The sequence below is a fragment of the Ciconia boyciana genome, chromosome 19 (genome assembly GCF_034638445.1).
Source record: "Ciconia boyciana chromosome 19, ASM3463844v1, whole genome shotgun sequence".
Taxonomy (NCBI): Eukaryota; Metazoa; Chordata; class Aves; order Ciconiiformes; family Ciconiidae; genus Ciconia; species Ciconia boyciana.
In genome coordinates this window covers 1,204,377-1,227,389 of record NC_132952.1, presented here as the reverse complement: position 1 = coordinate 1,227,389, position 23,013 = coordinate 1,204,377, and the positions used below count along the sequence as shown (strand labels likewise).

Below are 23,013 nucleotides of genomic sequence, written 5' to 3'. Positions count from 1 at the left end.
AAATCAAATCACACATCTGAGCTCTCTGCTTCAGTTACGCTTCTCATACCCTGAGACAGCCCTGTAACTAATTTTCAGTCTTTTCGGTCCCACCAAGAAGGCTGGTGGGATAACCTGGCCCTGACCTGGAAGGGGGAGGAGGAGGTGTCTGCACAGGCAATACAGCAGGAACCACATCTACTTGCAGATGAAAGTTGGCACATTATATTTGATCTTTCAAACTTCAACACAGGCACCGGGGCTCAGCTGAGGAGCTGCAGCCTTGAGACGCAAGGTGCCAGGAGCAGGAGCTGCAGCAGAAAGTCCACAGGTCCACACCCTGCTTCCCCAGTGGCCACCAGCAACCCAGTGCAGCCCTTTGGGCACAACGTGAGACTTGTTCTCCCCCCTGCCTCAGACTTTACCAGTTTTATTATTTACTAAATGATAAAACGGGGGGGGGGAGAACCCCTTTTTGGGTCAACCATGGGATTTAAAACTGGTAGCTCCTTTCCATGCTCGTGGATGAAGACAGAGAAGCGACTCTAGCAGCTGTTTCCAATTGCTTCCTAACTCGAGATACTCCAAAAAGCTCCAAAATGGGTAGTCTTGAGTCAGCTCAGGGAATAAATTCCCAACCTCTCCAAATCACAAGGCTTTTTAACAACAGTACATGGCCAAACCCAGCTTTCTGTTGTATAAGCCATACCCAAAAGAACTCGAGTAACCCCAAGCTAAAACTGGAACAAACTACAACAGCAACCTCAAACAAAATTAGTCTGCCATAACCAGTAAAATAATCTCAAATACAATTATAAGTCAGAAAGGGAAATATGACATTTCAGTTTATACTTGTTCTTATTTCTGTTTTTAATTACACTGGCCTCTTCTGAGCATCCATTTTAAAATAACCCATATGCTCCTGAAGTCAATTCTTAAATTAAAGGTTATTCTACATTGTGGACTTCAGATTAGAAGAAAACTGGTATTTTCAACTGCGCTTCATGAGGATCAGAAGCAACAAAGTGACTCAAGAGCCTCACTTAGAAAGAAAAAAAAAAGGGATGCTCCGTGCACAAAGTAGGAGAGAGCAGCAAGCCCAGGCAGGGTAGTGGCTCAGTCCGCTACAGCATTTTGAGAAAAACACAAGTGGACAGTATGTTTAAAAATACTGCCACAAAACGCTGCGTAGGGCCCATTTTCTTACTCCTATAAAGAAAGACTTTTCAGGGGTTTCTCGGGTAGTCGTGTTACTGGAATCAAGGATTACTGATACACGTTTAACTTTTAAGTTTAACTTAAACTTTTAAACACGTTTAACTTAACTTTTAAACACTGCAGCTGTTTTCATTTGACTTCAGCCACTATTAGTATAGCATCCTAAATCTCATTCCAATATTCTCTCTTATGCGGAGTTTGATTACACTTTCTATAGCACCAACTGACTATCAACCACCAGGGCAGGCATTCCCATCCAAAAAAAACTGCTTATAAAGTTGCCAGTCAACTTCAGGTGCTTAAATCATGCTAATTTGAGTACTTTAAAGATCTAATAATTACCAGAAATAACATTAAAGAACAATCCATTATTTGACTGAAAAAGACACAGAATCAATACGAGGCATATGTTAATAAAATCACACTGGGATTGACACAGGACTCGTTGCAACCCTCATCTTGCTGCCGAGTTCTTAGAAGAGCACATTATGTTGTTGCAACAAATATTAACACTGCTAGGGTCGATTTACTTATTTAGTACTTTTTAGGTTACAAAATCTCAAAGCCTGCTGCTTATGTGACACAATTTAACTACTCCAGCATGTTGAAGGTTTCCCACATGAGAATAATAATTTATGTTGGTCTCAAGAACCCTCTAAGTCTGGGGTTTGGGATGAATTTGCTTCAACAGCCGTGACCCTCCTGCACAGGTCTGCAGCAAAAATCCCTCTCTCCATCCCCAATCCACACCACGGGCAGAGACTGAGGTTTGGATTAAAAGAAATAAACAGCACATCTATAGCCCAGGTTTCTCTGCGCCTGTCCTGATCCAGCGCGTGACAGATACAACCGGGAATAAAGCCTGAAATGTTTTTCTATCAGTGACAGCTTCTCTCAGATAATCATAAGCAGACTTCATATGTAACAGAGTCAAAAAAATCTAACTGCAACACAGTTAAATATGTAGTGATAAAATCGGGAAAACACTTGGAAATTACAAGTTTTAACCTGCCAGCAGGGTCATAACTGAGTCCAAAAGAAAGTTTTACATCAAGTTATGACAGATTGGTGGTAGAGTCATACCAGTAAAGCCATCAAGCGCTGAAATCGTTTCCTCCAAGGCTGTACTGCCTTGAGACTATGGGTCCAAAATCTGCTCGCAGCGAGTTCAGCAATTTAAATGAGAATATTAAATGGCTCACACTGCATATGTAATTTGCCTTAGTAATGACCTATGAAAAAACTAACAAATTTATGAACAGCGATGCATTTTTGGTATCGCGTAATATAAACACAGACCTGAAGTTAAGGTCAAGAAGAAAAGTATCTAAACAGGATACTAATTCTGTTGTTCCCTACGTTGCCCAGTCATCCTGCAAACATTCCTCCACCATCACCTGTCAATGCAATCCCTTGCCACGCACAAAAATAATTTCTCTCTCTCTCTCTCACATGACATTTGCCTGCAAGCAAATGAGTGCAAATGCATCATTCTACTTTTTAAGCCTTTTTTTTTTTGTCCTGCTCTGGAAGGACGCCTGCCTGCATGCTGCTCTCTGAGGTGGAAGGAACAAAGATCATCAGCTTTTTTGGGTGTCTGTGCTCACTTAATACACTTACCTGCTCTCCTGAGACAGTACTTTCCCAAAGGTACTTATCTCTACAGTATTAAACTGCTCCGACTAACAGGAGTGAAGTGAGAACAAAATAATTCTCCTGGAACAAATCTTCCATGACTTAAGCCCCTGTCCCAACATCAGTGGAGTTAATGGGATTTTTTTTCCCCCTATTAACTTGATGGAAACAACCTGTTCCTTCCAAGCCAAGAGAAGGAAGAGTGACACGGAAACAACCACATCTGGGAGAGCCCTCCTGCACTTGTCATGCCTCTCCTCTTCTTTTCCACCCATCAGCCTCTGTCCCCTCAAAAGCTACAAGAAGCAGCAAAATCAATCCCCAGGGTTTTGGAAAAGATTAATGTAGGAGTTGATAGAAAAGACAACTTCGGATACCATGACTAGGACAGAAGGGACCTGTGCATCTGTCCTGATGCTGAAGAGGTCCTCTGGCTATTTCTGCCACCCTAATAAGCACTGCTCGTGAGTTCCATGAGCCAGAGCTATTCCTAATTTTCATTCTTCTTAATTAAGTGGTTCCTTACAAAGTCCAAGTCATGCAACAGGAATACTACAAAGATTCTAAATGCGTGGCTTTCATAGCGCAAGTAAAACCAACATTAAGCAATGTAATGATAGCAGATAACCAGGCGTATCACACAAGAAACGTATGAATTGGAAAGTCATTTGCCCTGCTCCGAGTTTGAAAAGTAGGATTTTCTCAGGGATGTGAACACCTGGTTCTCGTTGACATCTTCAGCTCAGGCAGCTTAATCTACCAATTAGTCTGGGAAATAGTCGGCAAAGTTTCTAGCAACTTGAAAAGGCAAGCAAATCTCCCGAATACCTGGCAACGATCTCTACAGGTTCTCCTTTCCTATGGAAACAGCGTTACGTGGGGCGGTTAATGAGTGCAGTGACACCAATTGAGAATTAAAAGTGTTACTCTGCGTTGCAGGCAGCTTGTTAGCGGGGTTATGCATGTGCTAGTATCTACTAATGGGGCTGGTTTCCGAAGCGAGCCTTGGTTCTGAGTTAGTGGGGGAACCCCTCCAACCACCCGCCTCCCCCCAGCCAATTAGTTTAGGATGATAATGAAGGGGCAGGGTACTGTACCTGGTGATGGGCAGGTCGAGGCCCCGCTGCAAACTGAGGAAAGGCGGGAGAAACAAACACAAAAGGAAAGGCACAGAGAGTCAGAAACACCACAACGAAACCAAAATGTCACACTCTATGCAAAATAAACCCACAAGAAAAAAAAAAAAAAAACAAAACACAAAACAGTCAAAAGCTTTGCTGCAGGACAGTGACAGACAGGTACTGAGATATAACGAGTGAACATTGCTACGGGGGAACGTGTGCTGCTTGAGAGCTGGGAGATAAACAGCCAAAGCTGCTAGTTGTTTTAAAGGCATTCTAGTGTATGAATGCAGACATTCTTTATCCTGCCTGCGGAAAAAGAATAAAACCCAAAACCAACTTAAAACAAAGCAGCAGTGGAGATTTTAAACTGTTTAAGGTGGAGGTAAATGGTTAAAGCAGCTGGACTCAGAGCCGTTCCAAATATTTGGTGGGAGCAGAGGATGGAGGCTCATGGCTGGAGCGCAGTTAAGAGCCAGGCGGGCACAGCTAGTGTCCTGCCGGCGAGGGGGCTGCGGGAAATTCCCTGCAAGGCAAAGATCAGCAATTCTTTGCACGTACACACAGTGCAATTTCATTTTCAGCCTTTTTTTTTTTTTCCATAACGACCACAATATAACCCTCCTTAAAGAGTTGGATTTGTCACCCCCATCTGAAAGCAAAGGAGACAGGTTAACCCGTGATGTCCCTGGGGAGCTGAAGGCATCAGCGGTAGAGCTTGGCTGGAGTACAGGAGGTCCTGGTTCCCAGCCCTGAGCTCAGGTTACTAAATCACTTCCCACCCACTTGGGTTACACACGGAGGAAAGTAATGAGAATTTAACATGCTCAGTAAACATTAAAAGCACTTTCCAATAAGTAACTGATTGTTAAAATAGAAATAAAAATGAATGCAAGAAATGGAAAATAGAAATAAAGATGACAAGGTATCCTCTTCCAGAAGCCAAGATAGGTCTTTAAACCCTTAATTCTCAGTGTAATCAGCAGAGCTCCACGATGAGAGCAGATAAATCTATTGATAATAGCTCCAATAATTAAACAGAGCAAATGAAACTAGATCCCATGGTGGCTTTTTACCCACCGCATGCCTCTACCTGTTGCTAGCTGTGATGGCTTAGTAACGTACGGCACGTGCCGAAGCACACAGTACAGTTCACCTCTGCTCATTCATACTACAGGGACTCAGTACGTTTTACTGCCTGCCTGAAAAGAGTGATCAAAACTGGCTACTAATTATCGATTTTCTTCATAAGAGTTTTCTTCAGTAAGAAAAAGTGGACCGGGGTTCACTTGCAGTCCTACCTCCCAGCTATTTTAATGCCGTCAAACATGAGAAGCAAAGTAGAAATATTCACTGGTCCAGCTGATTTTCTCCTTTATAAACATTTTAATTGCCTATATTTACGATCTCCAAGAACTAGTCTACTAATACCGGTGTTTGTATATTCCTTCTACCTTCACCTCATCATGACACGTGGATGAAAAGTCATAAATACCTTCAGAAACGAGAACATAAGCACATACAGACTATTTCTAGTACAAGAGTTCATAAAGAATGACCTGCACTGGTTCACCAAGCAGAGTTTTCCCACCCTTGAAAATTCTACCTAAGCCTTACGTTAAAGAAAAAAAAAAAGCAAAGCATGATCATCTTGTAAGACTAAAGAGCTAAAATTTCTCTTTTAATAGCAACCGCAGGACAGAAGCACTCAAAGACTCTCAGCATCCTCCCAAGGCTCAGGGTGTGAAGAGGACAGTGGCTCTGCCGATGGGTCCTACAGCAATGAGAAATGGGCACCTGGACGAGTCTCGGGAGGTCAATACACTTCAAGTCCTTATTTTCCTAAAGGAAGAACTCCTCAAAAACAGTTCAAACGTCTTGTGTTTGAGAAAAAGGAACAAAGCTTACCCTGGAAGGGCTGACACAAGCCCTTCCGGCAGGGCTACACACTCCATGTTATACACCAATGAAAAAAGTTTATCAAAAAGAGAATGATGGGGTGCAAAAACCTTGCGTTGCTTAATTTCAGGGCCAAAGTACCGCTCTTATCACTGTTCCACAGAAAAGATTTGTTCTCACTGTGTTTAAAACAAGAGTTGGAAGCTTCTATCTTAAGAAGCTAAAGTATATTCCATGGTGAAAAGTAATATCAGTTACAAGAATAAAAAAAATAAAAAAAATAAAACCTCAAAGTTAGTGAAAAATACCCTAATCTATTTTGCACTGGTCACCATTGGCTATTGATTTTTTTAATTTTTAATTTTTTTAAATAATTCAGGTTGTAGGATTTATTCCTATTAGTAGCTGTAAGCAACAGAACAAACTGTAGTCACTGCTGGCTCAGATTAAAATAGACACTTCGGGTTTTTTTTCTCTGTCCGACGAAGGTAGTAGATAGAAAGGAAAACTTCTTTATGAAACCTGGGTCCAACGTTTCTGCCACCCACACACTTTACGGTCCTGCTCACTGCTTTGCGGGCAGCGAGGCATGTTCTCTATCTGCTGATGTTGAGCTGGCACACCTCAAGCCTCTATGAAAATAACCACTTCTGGATCGCTCAAACACCCTCTCTGATCACGTTTTTTTTGGCAGACCTCCTAGAATTGGACAGTTTGTGTTAAAATCACCTGGTGCTTGGGGCTGGCATCGGCAAGAGCTAACGGATAATTTTCAGTAACACTGAATGACTCTGATTTCATTTTCCTTCCCCCAGCTGGAGCTGCACTTTGAAATTCTCGCTATCGGAGTGATGCTACGATGCTAACAGGGAGAAAACATGAAGCCAGTTGGATTGCAAAGGCAGCTGTTCTGGAAGGAACAGAAAAGCCTGAACCGTGCAATTGCCAATGGCCCTTGGATGCAGAAACAGGATGGAGGAAGCTCTGGCTGCTCGAGGAAGTGGGATTAGGATCAACCTCGTTAGTGCAACAGCCTACCTACCCACACCAGCCGTACCAGCTGCGTGACGGACGGGACTGTGCTACAGAAGCCTAGGGAGGGCAAAGACATCCTGCCACCTTCCTCGTCCCCTCTTCACCCTCCCCTCACCACCAAAAAGACGGTTAAAAATCTAAATTAAAAAATAACAATTGAAAAAAAAGGTAAATCAAGCCCAAAACAAAATGCAAGAGTAGTTCAGGACCAGGCTAGTCTTGCATTTGTTTTGGGGTGGGGAGGTGGAATGAGATGTTATGGGTGCGGCTTTTAGTAATGGGGGTGGAAATGGTCACTAGCAGAGCGGATGGCAAAAACTGCATACAGGAGAGTTCAAAAAAAAAAAAAAAAGAAAAATGGCTGACAACTGCAGACAAATTCTTCCCTCCTCAATAACGGGGCCAAAACCCTACAATTTAACACATTTTCCGGCCAAATTTCCTGCAGACGTCATCTGTTGAGCGGCAAGCCCAAAGTCACCCTGGTCTCTGTCCTACACCAGGTCAGACCCTCCCAACTGCAATTCAACTTTGGACCTTGTGTCGCCACTTAACCTGGCAGAAACTGCCACGGTAGCTCATGCTTTTAGCAAAGAAGCAAAAATCAGTGCATTTCTGTAGATCAGCCAACAAAAAAGATGTGGTAAAAAAAAATAATAAAGAAAGAAAGGAAGAAATAAAAACAGTGCCATCGGCACAATTGCCTGCAAGAAGGAGTACAGTTTGTTATATTGCTTACAATGCAGTATTTTATCCAGCCTCTTCCAGCCAGGGACCTGTAAACCGGACTCTGTTCCAAAACCTTCCTCCTCTTCCAGTTGTCTGTGCAATGTATTGGCACTGTTCTGCTGGGCTGTCAAAAAAACTGGTTTAGAGATGCAGCTCTTCAGTCAGGTTTTTGCTCCAGTTCTAACCATATAAACTTATTTGTGCTTTTCAACAATTAAAGATAAAAGAAGATGATTATACTTACTGAGAAAAGAGGTTTTTTACCATCAGTATCCCACGTTACTGATCAGAACGGGGAACTAAGGAGGTGGGGGGGGGGGGAATCCAGTTACAAATTCGCAGCTGTCCACATCACAGAAACTTCATGAAAACTGGCGTTAATTGGCTCATTCATCAACACAGAGGTTAACGGGCCTCAGAACTAACCCTCCTGTGAATCCCCTGGAGGCAAAACCTCCAGAAGCGGGGCAAGCGCATCGGTGCAGCTGCACACGGGGGAAAGCTTGCCCTGTATATATATAATATATATACCTGTTATGTGGACAAACAGAAGACTTCTGTCTCGGAGGCTTTCAGTTGCCACGCTTCAGCAGCGTTCATCTTACTCTAAAAAGAGAAGAGTGCTGGGAACGGTGCAGTGGTTTTATAGGTAACCTGAAAGTGTTACGACGCAGATGTGGATTTACAAGAGGCGCAGGAATTGCTGCTCCCTTGGCTAACTGAGGCTTGAGACATCGTGATGGTAAGCTACTGTGCCTCCAGAAGCTGGGCTAAGCATCTGATGCCCTAGGAGGGTCTCCTAGCATTGTGTGGAACTGCGCTACGAGCAGAGATTCCCCAAAAAGAGCCTGGTTTGGGGAACCAAAGTCCTACAATAGCAGAGCAGTATTACAATACACACACACACCAAAAAAAAAAAGAAAAAAAAAAAAGATTACAGAGGACAATCAAACCTAAAGTTGGATGAATGAAAAAGGGGCTTACCACAAAAAGATCTGGGTACACAGAACCTCTACGTTAAATGCGTGAGCACCTACAGGGTGCTAGGCAGTAAATGGTTAGAACTGATCCAGTGGCACTGATTTGGAAGTAATGCCCAGAGGCCACTGGAGACTGAGTGCTGCTGCAGCGAATCGCTTTTGTTTACTGATCTTTGGTCTATCACTTTATGAAATACTTCCTTAAAGAAAAAAAAAATATGAAGAAAAGAGAAAGATTCTGGTAATGAATCTAAACTCTAAAATGAAGTGAACCTGAAAGCAACTATGCTAAAAATAAATTGTGTTATTTGAACATAGATGAGAATCCCTCCACCGCTTCTTTTCTGATAAGCCACTTTAAAAGGAAAATTATCCTACCAGGACAGCGTCTGAAAAATTCAATCAAGATTTGCCATTTGGAACGTGCTTCCAGTTCAGTAAAACACGCTTTCCAGAGAACCGGCCACGTGCTATAGACACACACATACACACAGAAAAACACACAAACGAGGAAGAAAGAACATAAGATAATGCAAACATGGGCTCCCTTACCGGTGAGCGGGTCTGAGGCTGGGTGTTCATTGTTTGAGGGGCTTGAGGGTACACCAATGTGGTTGGAGCTGCATTCTGTCCTGAGGGGTAAGGAGCCTGCCAGGGAACAAGAAAAGTAAATAAAAAAATGAGTGTACCAAATGATTAATCCCAAAAGATAGGAACTGGACATGTTATCAGATGGACTGCTGATTAACACTGAGATAAAGACGACATAGGTGATCGCGACGGAGAAAGCCTTCTCCATCAAGGGCCCAACCAATTTATCGACACTACCCTAAGCTCCCCAAGTGCCGCAGTGGAAAACATAGCGAAGAGGCACGTCAACGCAACACCGTGTCACTGAAACCCTGTGTTGTCTGAATCCCGGCCACGGCACTGAATCCCCGGCCACGCACTTTCCAAAAGCCTCCTCTGAAACTGTTTTCAATGAAAGCTGGAACTGTAGGTATTGCCGATAAATCCTCCAAAATAAGACAAACAACAAGAAACAAGCTCAAATGCATTTAATACAAACCACTGCTGCTTTAAAGCATTTGCAACACAATGAAACGGCCCGAAATCATTACAGATGTAAGGCAGATCATGGGTTGTGTAAATTTGTCATAGTAACACTGATTTCAATGGGCTATAACAATTTATACCACCAGATGCTCTTCCCCATGTTATTTGCCCAAAGTAACAATAAGCTGGAGCTGTAGAGTCATGCCGATTACGCATTTTAACCAGACATTTAGACATAACTTTTCAGAGCACCTTTTTCCTTTTTTTTTATAAACAAAATAATAACTTTTTAAAAAATAGTTTATTATTGTAATGGCATAAAAACCAGCCACTAGCCTGCAACAGCCTTCGCTTTCAAGAGGAATTAGCCCAAACTCTACGTGCTGCCCTGTAGCTCCTGCACAACTCCATCGCAAGCCACTTCTCCAGCTCCTCAGCTCCCCCCCTTCACTGTCTAGCCCTAGTGGTGCCAGCTCTGGATACTGGCATTACTAATGGTAACCGCAGTCCCTACTAACCTCCTGGCTACGTACCACCACATTTACCTGATAAATAAAGGAGCTCAATCAGGCCTTGGGTCTCCTCTGGGAGAAGGCCTTAGGGCTCACTTGACAGATTACGGGAGAGGATATGCTTAAAAACATTGCAATACCTCTCTGTACACAGAATTACAATATATTCACACTGCAAGCCTTGCTGAAGAATCCCTTCTCATCTTTGAATTTCATGGCCCTTGCATTAAAATTCAAGAGCAGGTCTAAGGAACAAAGGGAACTGTTTCAGACCATAATGTCGTATTGAGAGAATAGGTTTCACCACACCAGCCCTCAGGCACATTTCAGGGTATCTTTGATTTGAACTGTGCTATATTTGATTTGAATAATTAAGTTTTTAAACAATAAAACTAAGTTGTATTTGGCAGGCCAAACCTGTTTGTATTAAAGAAAGAAAAAAGAAACATAAAACTTTTGCTATCAAGAGAGGTGATCCAGCATAAAGCCTGAAGCTCTGTTTTAGGCAAATAGCTCAAGGAGTGCTGTAGAAACAACACATAACGTGCTCTTTCTAGAAAGAAACTCAGTTCCTGAAGCCTACAAAGCTTCCAAGTCTGAATTAGCAGACTACGCTAAGTATAATCAGGCATGTTCTGGCTTTCAAGGGAGAGTCAACCAGTCCTTACAAGATGAAGGATGTATGCTTTTAAGGAAAAGAAAGCAATTTAAGAAGAGTTTTTCTAACAAAATAAAGTGGGCATAGTAGTATGCCCCTGGGTAAAGCATGTATTTACATCTCACCTCCCGGGCTCAGTCCTACAGCAGAGTCACAGACCCTACCCACAGCTCAGCCTCTTCAGCCCTTTCAGTATGAGCAAATGTAGGATGGTGTTGGAGCAAGAACGTGTCTTATTTTGGAAGAGCACCTAGTACATCTGATCACTGAAAGACATCTACCACCGAGTGCCCCAGCACACACTGACCGGTGTCCTGTGCCTTGCAGAGTGTCTAGGAGACAGCTGGGGTCTCTGTGTTATTCTTTTTTTTTTTTTCCTTCTTTTTCATCCCTAGACATAAAATCCCTACTTATCCTCCTGGTGATCAAAATGTAATACAAGGTAAATGAAAATATAGTTTAGAAACAATCCAACCAAGGAATTTTCCAGTCTCAGAAAAAAAAAAAACCCAAACAAAAAAAACCCCAAAATGTGGCAGAGGGGATGAGGGGACTGAGCATAGCCCAAAAATAGTCCCATCCCAAACACCTACTGCTGCAATACCTCCTATTTCTAGTTTGGGACCACACTCAAACTGATCATTAAAAAGCAAAACTTAAACACGAATACACAGACACTTAAGGAGTGTTCCTACTACCCAAGCTGACTAGGCAGGATGTTCTGTTATTTTCTACGTGACTTTCACATTGCTTTTTGAGTCAGAGAGATGATAAAAATGTACGTCTCCAAGTATATCACTAGATCTTTGCAGTGATTTAGGACGTCAAAGCACACTTGGTAGAATATTTAGCTGAAGAATGCTGTTCTGCAGTAGTTTATATCAATACAGCAGAAAAGACTCTGGTTCAAGAGCAATTAAATGTTTTAATTGGCTCCTGCTATGGAGGCAGCAACCTCTGGCAGGTAAGCAGGGCAGGTTTTCTGCTGCTCCTCGACTCCCGGAGCTCATTTGGTCTAATCCTCTCCAGCCAGCGCTTCCCTCCCTTCTTACCACTGGCAAAACCTCTAATTCATGCTAACAACTAATTTGCAAGAAGTCTTCTAATTTTTTGAGATGTCAGATGCAGCATCAAATATTTTCCCCTTTTATTTGACAAGTGTGATTCTGCTTGAGCTGTTCGTGTCAATGCTGTATAATAAACAGTATGTACCATATCTCGCAGCAGTAATGACACCATAGCAATGAGCGATCGCAGCACGGCGTAGAATAATTGAGCACTAACGAGATGCGGGGAAACTCTGGTATCTTTTTGTCCACAACCTAGAGAAGTTGTCCTGCCTTTGTAGTATCTTGCTGCTGACTTTCTGCATCTGGGATCTCTACCCAACGTGAGATTAAGGCTTCTGCCCTTGGAGGATCAGTGGTTTTCTGCGTCCGTCCACGCACCTTGCAAAGGGTCCTGATGCTACTCTTCATATCCTACCAGACAGCAGCGAGCACGCAGGGTAGGTGACTGTGTCGGGAAATACGATGAACACTCACATGTAAGTGGACCAGTTGACCACCAGCTCCTTGTGCCTCTAGCTCTGCATCTCGAGAGAAGAGACCTTACCCCAGACAGTTTCAATTGCTGCTCCCAGAACATTTCAGCAAAGAGAGAGGAAAATATCCGCTATTCTCCCCCTTCTTCAGGATCATGAAACATGTTTTCTTCAGGCTTAACTTGCATGCAACAGAACAAAGCTGAAGTCTGGTATAACTTCCACGCTGCCTCCAAAGTCCCTACCCACCTCCAAAAGAGCCCGAGTTTTCTTTTAATCACCCAAAGGGAAATTTGAAAGAAAGGAAGTGCAGCTATCACTAAGCCTAAAAAACTATGTGTTTTAGCAGAAAGACTGTAAAGCAGGCATTTTTAAATACAGTGCCAAAGACAGCCACCTCACTGATAACAGATGTCATTTCTGACACTAGCAGGGCTGAGAGACAAATGCAAGACGATTCAATCCAGTGTTAAATTTGCTTTAGTATTTAAACCCTATCAGAGTAAGTATAGCATTAAGTTATAAATAAAGAAAAAAAGCATACAAAGGCTTAAGTAGCAGCCACTGAAAGGTTTCTGCTATCAAGCTGTCATCAAAACAAGGTAATTTCGGACAGCCAGTGCTGTTTCTAACCCAGACAACCGCTCCGGGTGCTAGGTTCACAACTGCAGCCTTGAGGAACGAGTGCAATACAAATCCCACTGAAGACAACAAACATCACCTAAATAAACATGTTTCACAACTATTACACAACAACAAATGCTTCTGCTCGGCATGCTTCAAACCAGTCGGAGGTGTGCCTGAACTGGTATTTGTGTTAAAACCGTAAGGGGGGGGGGGGGGGGGGGGGGAGGGAGGAATAAAAGTGCTTTATAAATTTCTGCAGGTACTAAGTTCACATATAAGTACATGGTAGCCTAAATAAACTATCAAAACATCCGACAGAATGAATCACAGCACTCCACTGCTTTTCAGACAAGTCAGCTGATTAGAAGTATTGCATCTATTTATCTATCAAAAGGACTTTTTTCTGTGCCAAGCATCTAAATAGGTACACGAAGTAATATAATCACATGCAGTCATGCTGGAAATATGTGGCTTTTATGCACCGTGGCTGAAGTGCTGAGGATGAGGTGAGCAAATGAAGAGATGGGTGAGGAAATGCTCCAAAAATCCCCTAAACAAACTACCACAGAGGGGAAGGCAGGGAAGCAAATATCAATCTGTAGAAAAATTTTGGTTCAGAAGCATCTAAACGCTGGCATTGAAATCGCTGAAGTTCAAATAATTGCAGCACCCCGAGCTGGAACAGAACGGATGGCTGCTGAGCTGCTCCACTTTCGAGGCAGAGCAATTTGCTTCCCTTAAAGCTTTCATCTCAGTGATTTTATATTTCAGATGTGGCTATTCATGGGGGGAAGGTAATAGTAGTTGTGTGTTTATGTATTCCTGCAACTTGCTGGGGAAAACCCTTTCCATCCCATTCTGTGCAGTTTCCATCTTGGGCTGCTGACTGCGCTAAGCAAAAAAAAAATAATAATAATCACTACCAAGAAAACAAATGAAAAAAAAGTTATTCTTAGATCAGTTCCCAAGCTGGTTAATAAACACTGAGCCTGCTGCGTAACATGACTCCCTTGGTACTGACTGTACTGGGAATAAACAGGCAAAGTACACACATCAGGTTCAGAAAAAGCTGAGTCACGCAGCTCTCTGCCTCCCGCAGCCGGTGGAAAATTTTTTTTGGAACAAAACTCTTAAATCCCCAGGCAGAAAGGTGTCGCTTGCTGAGCTTTCTGCCTTCGGCAGCGCAGTTGGGTTTGGTGTGGGAAGGGGTTAAGCCCTCTCACCATTTCTTGAATCCTCTCTTGACTTCGGGAAGAAGTTCGGCTGGGTCTATATTTACTGAAGTTACATATGAGGAGGAGAAATGGTCTTGTAGTTCCAACACATGACCGTGACTCAGGAGCTTGCTGCTCTATTACCATTGCTATCACTGTGACCTTGGGTGAGAAAACCTTTGGACTTCCAGTTACTTCCCAGTAACACCAACGCAGCAACCACACTCCTGTCCGGGGCAAGCTGAAACTCTGCTGAACACCAGCAAAAAGCTTTAATCTCTTTGGGAGGAACGTGACAGCGTAAGCAAAACATTTTATAACAACACGAAGCATGCTGGGGCCAAAGGCAGCCCTCGGCTATCCCAGAGCAACCCCAAAGGCCATTTTTTGTGCGTGGCCACAACAGAAAGCAATGCGATTCTCGCACTTGGGGGGGGGGGGAAAGAAGATACCTTGCTGTAGGGGTTTATATCTCGTTTGAGTGCTCAGATCACTACACCCACAAACAGAGAGTACCCAGCTAAAAGCTTACTGAAAGTGTCACCGCATGGACTTTCAAGATGATTTTTAACTGTTTTACATTGAGATGTAAAATATCAAAAACGTGCATCAGATGGAAATAGGGGAAAACTGTTGCAAAATCCATCTCTGCCCCCAAACGACCCCCAAACAAAACCACACGCACTTCTCTGGATGTAAACATATTTCTGCACGACAATGGTCTTTTACCAAGACATTCACTGACCTCGTTAAATGCTAAATATTGATTAAAGCTACACCAGGTGGGCACTTAGAGTAACACTCAGTGTACTTTATCCTGAGAGGTCCTGTCCCTAAATTTATAAATTCTTATTTATACAAGCTACCTGACACAAAATGCAGCTGCCCCTGGAGCAACGTACAGGAGAGAGCACTACAAGAGTTATCGGCAAGATCACTGCACGGGTGTTTCCTTTTCATCCCCATTTTTAACAACCGGACTCAGTTTTCCTTGCAGCTGCTGAACTATTTGCCTCAAGGAAAACCACAACAGGGAACGCGGGACAGGCTGTGTTGATGCACCAGCCCTTGAGGCTGCTCTTAGAGCCTCTTAGAAAGTTTTCCCCGGGTCACTGGCCTGGACAGCAGGAGTTTTGGCTTCGGATGCAGGTGAAAAAATCCCCTGCAGCAGCATAAACCGTCACTTGGTTCACAAGTGTGGAAGGATGGTGCCAGCAAGGATGCAGCTTTTAATTCTGAATCATCGTTTATTTGTTGAGTTGGGTTTGCTCTGCCCTCCCACAGCCTGAAACTGAATCACTGTACTACCTGAACGACTGCAACCATGCAGTACCCAGTAAGCAGAAATCTCAGCATTCAGCTCTTAAAACGTAAGAGGATTATAATTTAAAACCTGTATCTTCATTTCTACCTAATAAACTCACCCGCAGGCAAGTGCACACCAGAACAGCAATTCTTCAGACTGCCCCTCCCACAAAGTCAGCATTTTTATTTTTCCTCAAGCTTTGGTTTCTGAATGGCCTCAACTTTACGAAAGGTGTGTATCAGCACAAACTCACGGTGTCAGCAGAAGCAGCTGTCCTCTCTTCCCCCAAACCCAAGCGGTTTGCTCCTGTTCCTGTGCTCTTTCAGCAGTGGTGTTGGCTTCAAGTGACTGTGAAAGTGTTTAAAACTTCCAAATTACAGCAAGATTTTTTTTTTTTAATCTGATATGAAAAGCGATACTATTGCAAGGCAGAGATAACAGCTACAGCCAGAGCATCCGAGAACAGCCCAGAATCTCTTACAACTGCAGCCTACAAGACACGCTGCAAATAAAAGGCTCATTTTTCCTTCTGGGTGCTGACTTATGAACACCGGTAGCATCAAGTGAAAGGGATGAAGAGGTTCCTGCTCTCGCTGTCTCCCTTGCCGTCTTCCCACGGGCTGCAGCACCTGCAGCAGAGGTGACTGAACTGGAGGTGAAGCAGCTTTTGACCTAAAATTAGTATGTTGGCAATGGACAAAATAAATTACTTTTAAACTAAGTTACTGAGCTCTCAATGGTGGCATCTCTGGAGATGCCCAGGATTCAGCTACCTCACCGTGGAGTTAGCAACCTGTGGGAAGAGTTCAGATAGCAAAGAATTACATCTTTTAATCCACCTGCACTCACAAATCAACACCACGAGAAGCCAAAACAGCCACATGAGACCTCAGTGTCTCTCTGCCCCTCCAGTCTCAGTTTTGCTCAGGGTTACATTACTGAGCTAGAAACACCCACCTTGGTGACAAACGCACAACACAAACGTAACATCTCCATCGTTTCAGTAGCCCTCCCAACGGCTGCGTGTACAAGCAATAAAGTCCTGTGGGGAAAGTGCCAAATAAGTGCCTTGGCACAGGAATCCTGCAGGAGTGAACCGCGCTTGACACATCAAAAAGCAGTCCCTTGGACCTGTACCAATGTCACTACAACACCTGGAAACCTGTGCTGCAACCACCTCAGGTTAGTTCCCGCATCTGAACACAAACATGACATTACTCGGCTCCAGGACTGCTTTTGAACATAGTTGGTTTTTATTACTGTTTTGGTAACTAGATGATTCAAATCGATCTTGGTTTTTTTCCCCTGGTGTGCCCTGCAGTCAGCAGAACAGGGTCATGGCAGACTTCAAAGCTGCTGTCTGCAATGACTTGTATAGTGTGAATAATTTGAGTATGGTAGGAAAAAAATCTGTAGTACCTGTAATGTCTATCTCTAATATATAGGACCAGCTCATCTGCAAATATTACAAACGATGATGGAGAAGCCTGCATTATTAAATTTATTCATTTCAGTCTTTTCTAAACAGTACCCTCTCAAATAACGCATAAAAGCATATTTTCACACTACTCCTGTGAACTATCCCTGCTTTAAAAATAGCACAACAATGACTAAATCAATAAATAAGGACAATTCCCCTCTAAACGCTCGTAGTTTGGCTTTCGTTTTTTACAATGATACTTCAACTGCACATCATCAAACACGCTATCAGATTATTCTGTTTAAATATAAGTCCTCATTCACAGCTACATGTTCAAATATGCAGGTTTTTTGGTATACATCGCATCCAGAATTTCAAATTTTTTAAGCAGCTCATTTGCAAATTATCCGGCATCACTGAACTCAGCTTGTCCTCATCATAGCATCTCTGTAAAATAAAAATACATGGCAGTTCTACCCTGGCTGACTGTCTATAAACCAGTGCTGCTACCCTGTAAGATGCACCAGTGACTTGCAAACACTCTGTTTTTCTGCATATATCAGTATATATTACTTGGAATATTCAAAGCCCCATTAAAATCAATGATGCAAGTACCAGAGCTCTTCTGTGACACTGAACATGTTATGCAGATTAAAGGTTTCCACTTTAAAACAGAATTTAACACAATTACAGTGCAAATACCCTGCCCCTCACATAGGGGCTGAAAGGGGCTGGGGCACTGGTACAAAGTCTTTGCACATCGGATTTACTAGAAGCTTCAAGGTTTGGATTTGGATGGAAGCAAAGAGTAAACAGGAACTGTGACTGTTTGGTGCATTTATTTAGATATGTAGGGTTTTTTCTCAAAAGCCGTTTCCTGGAAATGCCAGGTACTTGGTTAGCTCCAGGTGTCCCATCCTATAAAGGTGGTGTGGATTTTAGGGATTCACCAAACTGCAGACGAGAAGACTGAGCAGAGAAGAGCCTGTGCTGCTTGCAGCAGCCGGCATCCTCACTTGTGCTCCTCCTCGCACGCACATCGGTTTCCACTCCCCCTTTTTCCATAAGCCCAGCCTTTAGGAGAATCCCCTGTGTTGGTAAATATTAAACTCAGCCTTTAAAAGGGTAAAAGTATCCTGACCCAGGAGGAATTACTTCTCTTGCAAATGTGGCTCAATAATTTGTTATCTCCATTTCTCTGCAGCACTTTGTCTCAGGGTATATCATCTGTGTCATTACCTGCCCTGGTAAATTTTTAACAACCTTTATGCTAGGCTTTATATGATTTAGCGTCATGCATTCGAGCGGGCAAAGGCAGCAAGCTGAAGAGGGAAACAGAGTCCCAAGTAACAACCGCAGAGCTACAGGCATTTTTCTTACTTTAACATAAATAATCAGATTCCCACCGAGAGAAGGCGGTGAAGGAAACGTGGTTTCCTCTTCCCTGGACAAAGACGGTTTGTGCAAAGGCCAATGTAGACACAAGATACGCACTCCTTTCCTTCCTGCTTAAGACACTGTGGTTACTATTCCTGTAGGGATGTTACGAAGGAGGAGGGTGAAAAGGAAAAGCAAGACAGAAAGTGTCCCTGTTTGACGCATTATCTCCCCAAAGTTCAGGCCTACCCTGTGTTTTTAACACAATAATTGCAATTATTTTATCAGCAGCTATACTGCTGAATGCAACTGTCCCTTAACACAATGCTTCACGCAAAGATAAATATAACACACAGTTTTGGGGAGGAATGAACAATCTTTCTCCTTTTAAAAAAAAAAAAAAAAAAAGATAAGGCACTGAAGCTGATAAACCCATGCCAAATTTCAGACCACAGTGATGTGTTCAGCTCAAGATGCAGAGCGAAATATTTAAACAAGTGTAATTTTGAGACATTGGGGTAGACAGATGTCCTGGTAATAGCTGTCCCCGTCCCGAAGACACTTGTTTATTAAATCCATCAACACGGAATCTGCCTACGTTCAAAACTGTTGTTAACGAAGGCACAAGGGCAAGGATAATGCCACAGTAGATTATCATTTCGTAACATCTGTAAATACTAGTATGGATTTAGTTGGCTTCTTACAGAGACTGAAATGAGAGTCCCTGCCTTGACTGCAGCACATGGCTCGCAGCCTGGGGGTGGTCTGGTAGTGACCATTACATAATTAAGTGAATTGGTATTTTCCATAATAAAGGTACTCAAAAATATAGCGTGTGTGTGCCTGCGTGTGATGGAGGGAGAAATTCCAACATCTCCACTGTTGAAAGCAGACCTGTGAATCTCAGCAGAGACACCCTTGAGTTTACAAAGTGCCTTGCACTTGTCCTATAAAATTTTGTTCCAATTTAACCAGAACATGAACTTGGAGGATGAGTACTTGTGGTCAGGAACACAACCTGCAGTCAGCTGAGACCCCTAGTCCACACTACTGTCAAAACAGCAGCAGCAAGTTTGAGCCTTTCCTCCTACTTTCCTCCAAGACCCAACAAAAAGCGCCAAAAATTTGTCATCTTCTGTCTATATCTAAGGATGTTTCCATCCTTGGAGATATTCAAAACCCAAGTGGACATGGTCCAGAGTAACCTGCTCTAGCTGACCCTGCTCTGAGCAGGCACTTGGAGCAGATGATCTCCAGGTCTCCTCCAACCTTAATCTTTTTATGAGTCTATGGCAGCAGTCAGATAAAATGGTCAAGTTTTACTGCATTACACAGAAGCCCAGAAATGCCACTGCATATAACTTTGTGCAAATTCAGACAATTTAAAGCAACTAAATAAATTACTGTTTTTTAACGGCACCATGAAGAGGGGTCTATGGAGAACATGGGCACAGCCCTTCCAGGTTACAAGGAGCCAAAAGTGGAATTACTGCTCCGTAACCATCAAATCCTTTTGTGCTCTTTGTCATGAGTGTGTCGTCACATCAAGACTTCAGCTCGCAGGAGAACCACGCTGTTTATTGATTTCAAACCTTCACCCCTCTTGGGTAGGTGCTCCCTACTGAAGTTATAAATGGCTCTGGAGGCTATTCTTCAGTTTCCCAGTCTGACACAACAGCTAACGGTGGACTCCTGTAATTCAAGGGCTCCCTCTCCCCAGTTTTACCTAGTTGCAAGGGATATTTTATGCCCTCTATGTTTACAAAATGCAGACCGTGTAAAGCTCTGACTTTTGTGCTGACTTTTTTGTTTATTGGGACGTATTGCCTTCTGCAACACATTGTGTTTGTTTAAAAACTAGATATTTTCTGGAGCATACAAGAAAACATCCATTAAATTGTATGGAACAGAAGGTATTGTTACAGAAGGAATACCAGAATAGAAATTATTAAACATAAGAAAATGGCAAGTTGCCTCACATTATTTTGACTTCTTATATTATGAACAAAAATGTGGTTCAACAAGTGGTAAAGTCTGAAAAGCATCAAAATAAAGTACAGTCCACATGACTGTGAGAACAGAAAACATGCACGGAAAACTCCTGAAGAAAGGTATCTGTGGAATTTTAAAACAGCTATAGAAAAGTTTGACTTTCTATTAAAAATGCTATTTCAATTAAAAAAAGTTACTGGCAATTTTAAAACTGCTTTTGATTCACAATAGTATCACAAGCCAAAAGAAAAAACTCTTCTGCTAGGTCATGCATCCAGGATGTGTTGCATGGCCAAGACACCTACTGTGAGAGCTTTCTTATTCAAAATAACTCAGTTTGCACCAGGGTGGATGGGCCAGGGAAGACTCCCAGCCAGCCTAAGGTTACTCCTGAAAGAAAAAGCCCAAGCAGCAGTAGAAAACACAAATTATCTTCCCCCACTGCGCACACAAGACCACATGGAGAAGTATTAAACACACCTCTCAAGGCAGTAATCCACTGCAAAATGTAGTAGCAGCAGTGAGGGGGTGGGTCTGCAAGCAGACCTGGTCCTAACTAGACTCAGCATTTGTGCTGCAATCTTTCCTTTGCATAGGTACATGATAAAATTGTAACAGATCTATCTTTCTTTCCTTTCCTTCTTAGAAAAAAAAGTTAAGGCTGTTTCTAGTCTTTCCTAAGTGCACAGATATTAAAACCAATTCATTCATCCCACCTACATCACGCCTTTTGAAAGTTAACTGTTTCCAAGGTTAAATAATTATTAAAGTTAATAGCGTTAATCGGCATTTGAAGCTACATTACGCCTTCCCCACTATCCCAGATCTCTCTTCCTGCAGCTCTCACACCCAGCTGCTCTCCCCAAATTAGAAGACACCCATGAAGTTGAGCATCCCTACACAAAAGCACCCCGAAGCCCGAAAGGCACTGATAGCAAGTGCTGAGACACAGACGTGCTTTATGTTTCCAGCACAGATTTGCCCAGATTTAAACTAAGGAGGTAAAAGGCACAGCAACGAATCAAAAATAATGAAATATGTTATATGAGCAAGTATTCCCAGCATTATTAACCCAATCAAAAACCTACTAATCCTATTACAAAACAGAGTTCAGCTGCACTTGCAGCAGGTCTTTAACACAAAGGCCAAAAGAAGATTACACTTCTCCTGGATTTATCAGCTATTAAATAACTCGCATTTTCAAATCTCCACCTGCAGTCGTGTATTCCTGCAAGCTCAGAATTAGTGAGCTGCATTAAAAATACACGTTGTGAAGAAGCCTGACCTGGATGTACAGAAGCATGCACAAGAAAGGAAGTGAAAAGTACAAGAGGTCGAATCCTTGACTGCTCAGAAAAATTACATTCATGCATATGTCTGGAAGGCAGGTTTCTTGCCCACAAAGCACCATCAAGAGTTTAGTTGTTTAAATTTTCTTTATCCTCATTAGCTGGTATGGACAGAAGAAACTGAAATCCACCGTTCAGAGGTAGAAGAGGGGCAGCACGCACATGCAAACTTCTCCCTCGGCTGGCCCAGCCCTGATTTCTTCACTTAGGCAAGGAGAGTTTAATCTTTCATTCTGTGTCCACATCATTGTGGCCACAAAGACAATTGCTAATTACTTTCCTGACTGACAACCCTACCTGCTCGATAAGTTACAGGATTCCCTGTGTTTTTAATTGGCATGAAATCCGCTATAATGGCACCTTACATAAAACAAGGAGGTTCCTGTATGAAAAAGCTCTCTGGGTGAAGAGCTCCCTTCAAAGCTTAGGGAAACGACTCTGACCAAGGTGTCCACAAAAGATGCTCTCCTAACACAGAAAATGACGGACAGGGTGTTTGCACAAATGAGATGATGAAATTACGGAGCCTCTCGCACTCCAGGAGCCATGGAAGTTTATTATCTGACTTTACGCATAGCAAAGTAGACATGGACTCGGATAACGGGGAATAGCTGCATTTGGGGGAAGACAAGTGTAACGCATAGCTCGCAGGCAACAAAATACAGAAGGCAGCTGCCTCCAACATGAGGAGCAAACAGCTACCGTAACACTCGCTACATCCTGGGGCACCTGACTCATCGTATGGCACAAATGGGCCAGGTTACGATTAAATTACATTCCTCCTTCCATTCCAATCCATTAATAAACATCACTTTATTAAAAGCATCTAAAATCTAAATTGGGCTACGAATGACGGGAGGGAAGTATTGAATAAACATCATGGTTATAACAGGATTCCGGCTCCCACAGAAAGAATCCAAGATAATAAAAGAGGGGCTTGGGGATTGCCTATAAACATGCCACAGATGGCACACAGACATGCTTCCTGGCACAGATTCCCAGACCTTAAGGTACTAAGGAATGTCTCACTGCTATTACAAACGCTAATTTAGCGATGGTGACATTTTTGAGGACCAGAATGAGACCACAAAACTCTTTTCACTGAAGGCAAAGAACCAGATGGTAACAAGTTTCAGCTAGTACAATCTGTTTTGGATTTAAATCAGCCACCTAAAAGTCAAGGTCTCTGTACGCCAAGATCCTGAGAATTCAGCTCTCTTGCAGTTTTGTTTTCTGCGGGTGTATCTTGACATTGTCAGAAACGGATAAGGGATTATTAAACACAGCTGTCAATAACTACAACAGCTTCAGAGTAAGGTCTCAACAGATGCCACAGGGTCCTCTGCTAACTGGGTACTCCATC

At 42.8% G+C, this 23,013-nt stretch overlaps 1 protein-coding gene across 16 annotated transcripts in view; it reads right to left on the bottom strand.

Moving 5' to 3' along the window:
* EIF4G3 (eukaryotic translation initiation factor 4 gamma 3) overlaps nucleotides 1-23,013 on the bottom strand; it is a 147,450-nt gene that overhangs the window by 68,653 nt on the left and 55,784 nt on the right. For 8 of the 16 annotated variants that reach the window (XR_012045806.1, XM_072883870.1, XM_072883877.1 and 5 more), the window contains 3 exons: nucleotides 9,149-9,244; nucleotides 7,627-7,740; nucleotides 3,930-3,962 (listed from right to left, as the gene is read on the bottom strand). Coding sequence is in view for 14 of the 16 variants with exons in the window: in XM_072883870.1 (XP_072739971.1) it covers nucleotides 3,930-3,962; nucleotides 7,627-7,740; nucleotides 9,149-9,244 (243 nt within the window). In the remaining 2 variants the exon portion in view is untranslated. Of the gene's footprint in view, nucleotides 1-3,929; nucleotides 3,963-7,626; nucleotides 7,741-8,147; nucleotides 8,223-9,148; nucleotides 9,245-23,013 lie in introns of those variants that run through there. The other 8 variants (XM_072883864.1, XM_072883865.1, XM_072883878.1 and 5 more) reach the window with 4 other exon arrangements.